The sequence below is a fragment of the Lissotriton vulgaris genome, unplaced genomic scaffold (assembly GCF_964263255.1).
Source record: "Lissotriton vulgaris unplaced genomic scaffold, aLisVul1.2 SCAFFOLD_3451, whole genome shotgun sequence".
Lineage (NCBI taxonomy): Eukaryota > Metazoa > Chordata > Amphibia > Caudata > Salamandridae > Lissotriton > Lissotriton vulgaris.
Genome location: NW_028243958.1, coordinates 143227 through 155696, shown reverse-complemented (window position 1 = coordinate 155696; position 12470 = coordinate 143227). Strand labels below are relative to the sequence as shown.

Here is a 12470-nt window from a genome sequence, read left to right as displayed (position 1 = left end):
TTCCACCAAATGACAGGACGCTTTAAATCAGCTTCCCTCTCCCTTGCAGACACACCACATATCCACCGAACCAATGCAGGGGATACTCCTTCTTGCACCTGGTGGCCAAGGCTTAGAAGGGCCTCCCCCTATACCTCAGGACCCCACCGTCACTCCAGCAATTCAAAAGAGAGCTAAAGGCCTGGTTGCTTGAATTACCTTGCTTCCAAGCAGCAGCAGCATCTACAGCACCAGTGTCTAGTGACCCAAAGGGGTGATTTGCGACGCTTTATTAAATATATGATTGATCTTACAAACAGAGGTAGTGGCGGATGCTTGTTTTTTTACTTTGGCCAAACAACGTCTTGTGCCAGTTTGCCAGAGGCCGTGTGAAACAAATGAAGATCATGGTAACCTTACTATACAGTAGGGCCAGTAAGTGCCTCACTTCACCAGAACTAATAAAAAGTTCCATTCTTTGTTAGTAGTCACACAAGTGCTCCCATCAGTGTTAAAGTAAACAATGCAAGACGCGGACATAGAGGGCAGGTTTGTTGCACCCGCCTAGGTCACAAAATGGGGTGCTGAACCCTATAATTACCATGGACATACCTAGGCCTCAGAACAAACAGTAGATTAGTGTGTTATTTAGGCCGAAAAGAAATTGTGATACCTGTTTCACATGCAGTCGGAGTCAGGTCACCTGTTACCCATGCACAGGCCATGTCTGCCCTAACACCATGAATTAGTGAAATACTCATACAGTGTAGAGCTAGTCAGCAGTTTTTCACTATCCAGCGGTCAGAAGGACCAGCTACCCAGATCAAAATAGACACAAAATGAAATTCTATGCATATACAATGAATTCAATAGGTTTCCTACAGTTATCCAGAAAGCTTTCTAAACAACCAGTGGATCCCAAAATAAGGATTCTTCTTGGCCCATGCAGTGCTCTTCTCTCTGCACCCAAGTAATGATCAGCAGACTGTAAAGCACACACCCACTAAAGATGAGATCTGTTCGCCCATTAAAACCTCACCCCCCACAAACAGTTAAAACATCAGCGAGTTAGGCCACAGTTTCCTCAGTAAATCTCAAGTACCTCAATCCCCTTGGGCCAGTTAAGTAAATATCATGTGTTCTTCCCCCAATCAATCCTATGAGACCACCTTCCCATTGAGCCATTACTGCCACCCTCATCAATGTCCCATCTGGAACAGGGTGTTCCGTGTTTCAATGAAAGATGTTGACTCAGACAATTGACTGCATGCCTTTCATGAATGACAAACAATCATTACATGGTTTTCTTATTTTTTAGGTTAGGAGGGGAGCCAAGGATAGAAGGCAAAGACCAAACCCAGGTAGGTGAATTCATTCTCTAAGGAGGGGAGTCAAGGATGGAAGGCAGAGACCAAACCCAGGCAGCTGAATTCATTCTCCAAGGAGTGGAACCAAGGATGGAAATCAGAAGCCACAGAAGCTAAACCCTGTTAAAATAATTGATTCTCTAAGGAGGAGAGCCAAGATGGACGGCAGAAATCAAACCCAAGCAACTGAATTCATTCTCTTAGGTTTTTTCACTTCAACACACGTGAAAATTGTGCTATTTATAGGGTTCTTAATCATTTTTCTTTTTACCATCAGTGCAAACAGTTTCATCATAGCGGTTATTCAAGCAGATTCCCAATTAAGCTCTGCAATGTACTTTTTCCTCCTCAACTTGTCATTTTTGGATATTTGTTTTTTATCAACAAATATCCCTACTTTTCTGAAAGGCTTTCTGGTGGAAAAAAACATCATCACATATTCTGGATGTGTTGTTCAAATGTATGTTGGTGTCTCCTTGTGTATTACCCAATGCATCCTTCTGGCAGTCATGTCGTGGGATCGCTACGTTGCGATCTGCAACCCCTTGAACTATCAGCGCATTATTAACAAGGCCGTCTGCATCAAACTTACATTTGCTACCTGGGTCAGTGGATTTCTTCTCGCTACAGTGAATGTCTCTTTCACAATGACAGTACCTTTGTGTGGACACAACAAGATCAACCATATTGTATGTGAATTAGCAGCTCTCTTACGTTTAGCGTGTGTAGATATCCACTTAGAAGAGATTATGTTCCTTGTGGTTTCTCTGGTTGTCTTAATGGCTCCCATGACATTAATTATCTTTACATATCTCCGCATCATCTCCACCATCCTGAGAATGCCTGCATCTGGGAGACGCAAGGCTTTCTCCACCTGTGGCTCCCACCTGACGGTGGTTATACTGTTCTATGGGACACTGATTGTGATATACATGACTCCCAGGTCAATGATCTCAACAGAAAATGAAAAGGTCATCTCTGTCTTTTATGGAGTGGTTACTCCAGCCCTTAATCCATTCATCTACACTCTGAGGAACAACAAGATGAAAGGGGCAATGAGAAAGCTGCTTATTAGAAAGATAGCTTGGCTACGACCTGAGATGTAATTGTCCGAATACATAGAGGAGCTGCTTTATACTAGAAGGGTCACCATGCAAAAAGCCCCTGCACCTCCCATATCCTTACATTCTAGAGATTCTATTATACATTAAAACATTCCATGCCCCACCTCCTTGGCTTGTCACACATATACTATCTCTTCCCAGGCATCACCCCTCTACACATGCAATGCAATACCCAAACTCTGGCGCTTCTTTACGTGAGATAGCACAATACAACATGAAGTAGCACTATCTACAACAATACTGCATTCTACTCTTTTTTTGTTTTGCAGTTCTTTCTTCAATGCTTTCAAAGGAAAGGGAGATAGCAACAGGGTACAAAAGGCAATACAGTGCTCCAAGCCAGCTGCCATTAACTGACAGAAAAAACAAATGCTCCTATGGTAAATAAAGAATGCAAAGTACAGCAGTCAGGTCTGGGCTGGGGGTAACAAAGCAAAACCAAAGGAGATGATGAACGGAGTGTTGAACATTGCAAGCATTCACCCCCAGTCAACTGATCTGGGTTTAATCCATCATCATTCTTTAGCTCACTCCGCCACCCCAGTTCAGAAATGGCTATATGCAAATCAGTCTAACCTGTGCCTCATGGGAACAGTCCAGCCCAAAATACCAAGCAATGTCTTCCCTGGACTGGAAACAAGCATCCTGGGACCGGTTTCGGGCTCACAGCCCTCATCAGCCAGGCTATCTTGAATCCAGTGGCAAAGTGAGCAAGGGACCCAGGTCTGGTCATACCCTGCCAACTTAGGGCGAACAAAGCAAAACCAAAGGGGATGATGGACGGAGTGTTGAACATTGCAAGCACTCACCCCAAGTCAACCGATCTGGGTTTAATCCATCATCATTCTTTAGCTCATTCCGCCACCCCAGTTCAGACATGGCTATATGCAAATCAGTCTGACCCTGTGCCTTACGGGAACTGTCCAGCCCAAACTACCAAGCCATGTCTTCCCTGGACCAGACACACACATTCTGGGACCAGTCTCGGGCTCACAGCCCTCATCAACCAGGCTATCTTGAATCCAGTGCCAAAGTGAGCAATCCACGTCTGGGCATCACTGCCATTTTAGGGTGAACAAACCAAAACCAAAGGGGATGATGGATGGAGTGTTGAACATTGCAAGCACTCATCCCGTCAACTGATCTGGGTTTAATCCATCATCATTCTTTAGCTCACTCCACCACCCCAGTTCAGACATGGCTATATGCAAATCAGTCTGACCCTGTGCCTCATGGGAACAGTCCAGCCCAAACTGCCAAGCCATGTTTTCCCTGGACCGGAAACAAGTATCCTGGGACCATTTTCGGGCTCACAGCCCTCATCAGACAGGCTATCTTGAATCCAGTGGCAAAGTGAGCACGGGTATGGCATGGTGAGCAAATAAATGATGGATTTAGGCCCAAATCTCTGTACTGAGGGGAATGTATGATATTGTTCTGCATTCTGTCCATTAGTTGTTCTTTTTGTTCCCCTGGTGTCCTTGCCAATGGAGTCAAGCTATCCTGGCTGATGAGGGCTGAAAGCCTGAAACCGGTACTAGGATGCTTCTTTCCAGTCCAGGGAGGACCTGTCCTGGCAGTTCGGGCTGGACTGTTCCCATTGGTCACAGGGTCAAGACTGATTTGCATATGGCTAGGTCCAAACTGGAATGGTACGGAGAGCAAAAAAGCGATGGATTTAGGCCCAGATCTCTGTACTGGGGTGAATGTATGACATTGTTCTGCATTTTGTCCATCTATTGTTCTTTTTGCATTAGTCACCCCGAGTAGCACAGGTATGCTCAGACATGAGTCCCGTGCTCTCCATGCCGCTGGAATCACGCTATCTTGGCTGAAGCGGGTTAAAACCCCGAAACCGGTCCTAGGATGCTTCTTTTCAGTCCAGGGAGGACCTGGCCTGACAGTTTGGGCTGGACTGTTACCATCGGGCACAGAGTCAAGACTGATTTGCATAATGCTGGGTCCAAACTGGAATGGCATGGTGAGCAAAACAACTATGGATTTAGGCCCATATCTCTGTACTGGGGTGAATGTATTACATTGTTCTGCATTCTGTCCATCAATTGTTCTTTTTGCTGGGCTGGATGTAGTCGAAGGAAGATGGGCAAGCCAGGGATGGGGGGCAAGATCAAAAGGTGGGATGGGGCAGATGACACAGGAAAAGGGAGAAGGCAACATGTGGGAGAGAGCAATGGAGGACGAATAGGGGAAATGGGCCAGTGAGAGGTGAAAGATGGGCAAAAAATAGACCATGGGTGAAGAAGCAAACAGGGGAACAAACTGGGAGTGTAGTTGCAGGACCTCAAGCAAGGTATAAGTCAGGAAGAAGAGAAGAAAAGGGGACGAGCAAGAGAGGAGGGTTAGAGGCCGAGGATGCAGCCCCAGGACTCGGGCGACACCGGCAAGCCTGTCATGATGCTCACGATACAGGCCATGCAGGACACTCAGCTCTAAACCTCATGGAGGAAAGATACCCAAGTGTGAAGAAAAATCTTTGTGTTAGCTAGCTGAATGTAAATGAGTTGTTCATTAGAGGCCTTTTGATACATGTCTGTAAGCCATTCATCATGCATGGGGGGCTGGGAGCGGCAGTGTCTGGGGACATAGATTTTTGGTGGTTGCCAGAGCTGGATGAAGCAGTTCGCACTTGCACCTGGACGGGGTTGGGAATTCCGCAGCGTCATGGAGAAAGATCGTCGAGTGAGGCAGTGATAGGGGAATCAATAGCATGCCACCATTTGTGATGCTGATTGCCTCCCAGAAAGAGTGAAAGGTGGAGCAGTCACAGAGAACATGACCCAGGCCAGCAAAGCACCAGCAGTCAAAATGGTTGAAGAGGCAGAACTGCATCTGGGCCTCTCTGGTGCCACTACTCAGGACCTCCAGGAGTCTGCCCAGTCCGTGGGTTCATATTCTACCTTAAGGCGGGCCTACCATTTGGTGTGCATGCTGTCCAGCAAGCGTGCTGTAAATAGATGGAGGGTCACAAGGCCATACAAGCCAAACATCACTCCTCTGAAGCGACCCCAGGACCATGATCAAAGTCTTGTTTGAGATGAGGTCAAGGAAGGCCATCTGTTCTGCCTCCCAGAAAGCCTCATGGAGGGAGTTCATCACCTCCTCCCTCGTCCATTTATAAAACTCCACTGGGAAGCAATCCTCCTGGAGGGCCTTATGGTACGGAAGGTTAGAGATGGCCAGCGAGATCTGGGCCTTGGTGATATCCCCTTCAAGCAGGCCCCTGCCTGAGTCGTATAGGCATGTAAAGGCATTTTAGGCACATTTAGGCATTTGCAATTTTTTCCTCCTTTCACTCCACTTGAATATATTACTCTAACCACTAGTATATGAAGTAGACCTTTGTACTTACTACCACTCCTATGTGATTTTAGAGTTTATCTGTTTGTATATCTTGCTTGAGTGACTTTACAACTTGTACATTTGCAAGTTTTCCCTCCTTTCACGCCACTTGTATATTTGACTTTCTTTGTTTTCTGTTTGTATCTCTTATGTAACTCATGTAATCCAAAGTCCTTATTTAACGCAACTGGTTCTTTTGTAAAACGCTCTGACTCTTTTGGGTAATGTTTGGGCTATATAAAATCGCATTAAATAAAATATTTACAAAGAATAATAATAAAAAAGGTGCACCGTGTCGAAGAAAGCGTCGAGCCTCGCTGGGTCTGCCGCAACCTTCAACGTGTATAAGTCTAGGAAGTAAGCCATGCATTTGTCTGCAATGTACTGGGGCCGGTGATGGGTGAGAAAGGGCCTGAATGGACTGTGCAGCCACCTGTTGGCATAATTGTGCCATCCGTAACCTCCCCGCCTTCTCCCCTTGTTTCTAGTTTTGGCCCATCAAGGGTTGCAGCGTTTATTCCACCCTAGAGATATAAAGCAGATTAGGGTCCATGCTTGCCCCCTCCAGGCAGCAATAGAGGGCGACCGAGGTCGGCCTCAGTAAAGAGGCGGGTGAGAAAGGCAATGTCAGCCTCTAGGGCTTCCTGTCAGTCAGCACGCTGCTTGTTAGCCACAGCCCATCACGTATCAACTGGCCGCGGATGGTTGCTTTAGCTGTCACCCACAAAGTACAAGGGGGGGTCACAGACCCTGGCTATGCTCCAGGCAGCTGCTGCTGTGAGATCAGAGCTGTGCTTTGCATAGAGAGAGATGTATGGAGAGAGGTTGAGGCACCAAGGCTTATGGCCCGGGCTGGTCAGCCCCAGTACCAGGGAGAGAAATACTGGGGAGTGGTCCGAGAGCACATCCTGGAGAATCAGGGTCTCACAGGAGAGGGTCTCCACCGGCTGTGAGACCAGGAAGTTATCTAAACAGGACTGTGTGCCATGCACAGGTGAAAGGAAGATACTCTCCTGATCCATACTGTGGGAAAACTCAGATATCCACAAGATCATGGTCTAATGTCCCTCATGAGGGCCCGGTCCATGTTGTTGCTCATGTCAAGCAGGCCAGTGCGGTCAAAAACTGCAAATAGAGTCCCCACCCACAATCCAGTGAGTGGAATCAATTTCCGTGCAGAGATTTTTGAGTTGAAGGAAGAACTGACATTTGGGTCTTGGTCCAGCGACAGAACCCATGGGGGCTCACATCCACACGCTTGAAATCAAGATATGCCAACATTTCTTATGCTTGAAAATGTGTATGAGGTCCTGCACATTAGAGGAGATAGCATGGAGGGGTGCCAGGTGGCACAGCGTAGTCCTGGGTATCGTGGGACAAGCCAGGAGAGGAGGAATCTGGTAAGGGCCAAGAATGGGTAGGGGGAAAGGGTAAAGAGCAGGGGGGAGGAAGAAGAAGAGGAGGAGGAGGAGAAAGCGATAAAAAGGGCCCCCTTACTTGGGTGAAAGTGAAGGGAGAAGGAGGGAAAGGCCTGGCAAAGTAAGGCGATAGGACAGGGGTATGGCGGAGAGGAGGACCAACTCTTTGACTGAGCAAAGGGTAGGTCAGTATAGCAGGGCGGAAGGGGGAACCAAGGGCCACACAGTGGGAAGTCCTAGACTGGAACCTCGAACGGAGTCCAGAGGCTTAAAACTTGAACCGTGGGTCCAAACCTGGAGGTCTGCACAGCTTGGAAGGCCCAGAGCAAGTGAGAAGAAAACGGGGCTGATGGGCGCTAAGGGCAAGGTGAGATGACCATTTAGTAGGGGTCAAAAATAGAGATAAGTAAAGCCACCGAGGCAGGCTGGCTGAAAGACTGCCGAGGGACATACCTGAGAAAGCCAGGTGCTCAGGCAGGTGGGCGATAGGCCAGGTATGCCAGGTTGGGTCGATAATAATTGGCTCCCTGCTACAACTAGCTGAATGGGCAGGTGTGTGCCTAAAAACTGTAAACAATAAACACCAGTAGGCAACCATCTAAGGATACAAGAAGAAACAGATGGCCTACACCCATGAAGCACTCAATCAAACGTCAATCCAGAAGAAAACCAGAGGAAGGCCAAGCAGGAGGCAGGTGGTAGAGCTCCAGACCAAGGCAGGGGGTGAATGGTGGGAAGGCCTTCTATTTGTCCTTGGCCTCCTGGGAGAAATCAGCCACAATGCAGATCTTGTGACCCTCAAATTCAAACAGATCCTGGGCCCGACTACGACCAGGATATGCCAGACCTGTTTGTGGTAGTAGAAGCAGGCTATCAGAGGTCACGCCCTGTCTGACTCTGCCGTTCGCAGTGGACTGAGGTGATGGTCCCTCTGGACTTTCAGGTCAGCCCGTGAGCAGAGGAAGCAAGTCCCAGTTGCATTATAGAAGCTGGGGACTTCTTGTGTGGGATCGAGATCTGACCATTCGAGAAGCAACAGGTTTTTAACTTTTTTGCTAATTATTCCTATTCTCATGTCTTTTAATGTATTCCCATACCCATAGGCAAGATCTGCTGCCTTTTTCATAAATTCTGTTGCAGTTTTCCCACCAAAACTATACCAGGGAGGTCCTGATGGAACTAAACAAAAAAGATAGGCTCCCCGCATGCCCGCGGATCGATCCTAGGATGATAGAAATGGAAACAGCATGAGGAAGCTGCCATCACCTATTGAGTATTGATAAGTAAATCTGCGCTATTTTCACTAAAATTGACTTAGACTAAAACGCCTAAAACGCCTATTAACCAACACACGTTCCCTTATTAAACACACATTAGTATTTACTAAATTAATGCATTAAGGTGAAATTGATATATCCTTTTTAAAAAACAACCTGGGCAGACGCTGCATCTAACCCAGACTTTATAGCACGTCTACCATATGGATTTGAGGTAGTCGGACACGACAGGCCACTTATGCGATGGGGTAGGTAGGCAATAGTGCATCGAAGCTAAATAAAAGTATTAGCCAAACCTCTGCTTCATTTAAATTCTGAGGCTCTGCTTTTCATGATAAAATGTTTAAATTTCTACACTTTTAATAGCCTACTTGTGTACTGTACGGTCCCCTGGCCCAAAAGAACATTTTATACAATATATCTTGGATTTTATGGAAACGTGTGTTGACTATCCCACATTCACCATCTTAGGTGATTTTAATTTTTACCTTGAGCAATTCGATAATATATAACACTAATGTCCATTTAGATAACCTTTAAAGTTTTGAGTTGTTCCAACTTATTAAGGAATCAACTCATATTGCTGGCCGTACGCTGGATGGCATTATTTCAAATGGCACAAATATAAAAATAGAGAAAATACTGCCACTCACCTGGACTGATGACAAAGGCATTTTTAAAAATCTTGCCTTACCTGTCAGTAGAAGTATAGTTTAGGAGGGACCTTCAACATGTCATCATCGAGCATGGAATAAAATTGATAACAATAAACTGGATGAATCGTTAATGACAATCATTCCTACACTAAATGAGGCTACTCAGCAGGCCTCAATCACCTAGAACCTATGTCTAAACGGGGCTGTACGTCAGATACTCCCCTTTAGAAACAGAAAGAGCCATCGTAAAACACCTTCTGTGCCTTGTACTCGCCTGATTTCAGGGAGTTAAAGAAAAAGTTTAGGCACCAAGAACAGATTAAGGGAGCAAAATGTAGCTCACAAGAAAATGAAAATTACAAAATGTTATTGATAGAATATAACAATCTGATTAAAGAAACTAAAACAAACATCTATACAAAAAAGAAAGTAGTCACCAACTCCCCTAAGGAGTTATTTAAAACAATTAGTAAATAAAAACAAAACCTGGTCACGCAAGATTTTTGTGAAAAATGACAAAACTATTTTTCAGTAAGGTCAGCAATATATTTCTAGAGTTTAATAATCAAACTACTGCGCCTCCTTCCACCTCCTGCCCTGAAAAAAACAGAAGAATAATCTCTCTGAATCAACCTAAATTATATGCTCTTTTATACCTCTCACCATGGAGCAAATTGCCTCCTGATTAAAAAGAATAAATCTGGATCCGCTATGGATCCCTGTCCCCCTAAAGGTGCTTTATAATGTTTCAGACATTATTGTGCTTTATCTTACACCCCTCATTAGGATTTTGGAAACTGGAATATTTCTAACTATTTAGAAAAATGTGTGAATACTTTCACTGATTAAAACATATCATTAGACCCTGCAGAAGAAAAAAACTAAAGACCTAATTCACACCTCCCACTTCCAGTCAAAATTCTTCTGAAGGTAATGAAGCAGGAGAATACTGCCTTAAGTGACGCCAACAAATGTCGACATCCTGCACAACACGGCTTTAGGCCACGACACACCTCAGAATTGGCCCTTTTGGTAGCAACCGAAGAGATCAGATCCATCGTAGACAAGGAACATAGTGTGGTCTTGGTCCTGTTCGACCTATTGGCCGCTTTCAATACCCTGTATCACGCTACACTGATCTGGCTTCTGGACAGACTTGGCATAAGAAGACCAGTCCTAAAATTATTTATATCATTTCTCACAGATAGAGAGCATGTGGTATCCTCAGTGGTTTTACCTCCAATCCTTTTTATTTGCCTTATGGGATCCCTCAAGGATCTTCCCTAAGCCCTACCCTTATACTTCTGATTAGTTCCTTTGGGTACTCCGTATGGTCATAAGCAGATGACACCCAATTAGTGTCAGTCTCATCAGACCCAAAAATGTAGCACCCCTGCTTAATGCATGCATTACTGTCATTGCTGGCCCAGATTATTTTTAATCTTAACTCTAATAAAATGGAGTTCCAATTGGAGCAATTCCTGGTGGCCGCAAAGTCTAGGATCTCTGCCAATACCAAATTTAGGTGTGGTATTTGACAATAAACATTCTTATGTTGACCAATCTAATCATTTAACATCTTCCTGTATTTTAATGTTGAAGTTTATAAAAAAATCTTACCATATCTTCTGCTTGAACTTAAAAAAACATTGATCTTTGCACTGGTCATTGCAAAGATTGACTACTGCAATGCCTCACCGGTGGGAGCCCGCTTCGAGCTTTAAAAAAACTTCTGACTCTTCAAATTGCAGCCACCAGAGTTCTATTAAATCTCCCCAAATTTTGTTCAGTATCAAAATCCATAAAAAACTCCACTTGCTCCCTATCAGGGCAATTTACAGCTCTTTGTTGGGTCCATAAGGAACTTCACCAAAATGGTCCATGCTTTCTTCAAGATACTTTTAAATGGTACTCACCTTTGAGAACTCTATGGTCAAGCACAGCTAACAAAGTACACGTACCGAGAATAAAGAAAAAGAAAATGTTCCTACTCAGCCTCTAAATGGTTACATGAACTGCCTGACCATTTGAGATCTCAACCCAACCTTTTAAAATTCAGAAAGGAGCTAAATACCTGGCTATTTGAAATATATGCAGGCTTTTGCAAGAAATTAGACTCCCTGTTATGCTATATGTTTAGGATTTTCTGGATACTGTCACCAAGACGCCAACTGGTATTAGTGCTCTTTACAAGATCTTTATGATTGAAAAGAAAAATGCTGACAAGCTCCTATCAATTTCTTTGTTTGTTTGTAGGTCCTCAATTTACTAAAACAACTAGCGGTGCTTCTTCTTGATCTTCCCGTATAGTTTCAATATTTTCCTTCATATTCAAAGTCAACTACACAACCTTAGCTTTCAATCCTTTAATCAGTTCAGAAGGAGGTAATTTCTTATTTTTAGTTTCAATTCTAACAATAGCTTGGAAGAGATGCTCTGTCTGTACGACAATAGTCTCATACACATTCAGGTTTTGAAGCTGAGGAGGAATTGGAAACACTTTCAATTTGTTATAAATTCTTCTAGCAGACATTTTATTAACATCCATGTTGTCAATATGGTATATATATAATCTGGCTTACGCACAAGACAAACCTATTTTCAACTATCAAGTAAAGAGCACATTTAAACCACTGTACTATATCGCTATCTACTTATTTTTTCGAACTTATCAATTTCTATTACTTGTGATTGTAATGAGTCCACCTGCAACAAACACACACCTCTTCTTGGATTTCTGTAGTTGTTCTAGAAAATGCATCAATTTATTTTATAAAATGATTTAACACTGCGCTAGTATCAGCATTTTGAGTTTTGTTCTCAACAAGCATCTCAGTCCCTTCACTTGGCCTTTCAGGCCCAAAGTATTACATCTGAATGTCATCTATATGGAAATGAATTCAGAAAGAGCATATCATTTATTTTTGAAGTGCAGAACTGAACCTTTTACAGAATACAATCTTCTTACTAGATTACGCATTTTAGTGCAGTGCACAGAGAGCATCTGCATATGAAGGAAAGTACTATCACACATATACTGTGATAGGCAAGCTAATTAATGTCTTTGAAGGATTGTAAGTTTCCTTACACCACAAGGATCATGGCTTTGGAGTAGTTTCATTTTTTGTTTCGCTGTTTCTCCACTGTATTTGTTTAAAGAAGAGTCTACGTTTGGTAACAGACTGTTGTCTTATGTTGCATGCATGTCCATATTTTCACTAAAAACTGGAATTTAAGGATGTTGACCAATTCTTCATTAGGTACTTCTTCATTTCTATGCACACATTTT

At 44.0% G+C, this 12470-nt stretch overlaps 1 protein-coding gene across 1 annotated transcript; it reads left to right on the top strand.

Moving 5' to 3' along the window:
* Window positions 1-1504: 1504 nt before the first annotated feature.
* LOC147668196 (olfactory receptor 2D3-like) lies at window positions 1505-2452 on the top strand. Its single transcript, XM_086948713.1, has one exon. The coding sequence runs from the start codon at window positions 1505-1507 to the stop codon at window positions 2450-2452; it is 948 nt and encodes a 315-aa protein (XP_086804839.1).
* Window positions 2453-12470: the final 10018 nt, after the last annotated feature.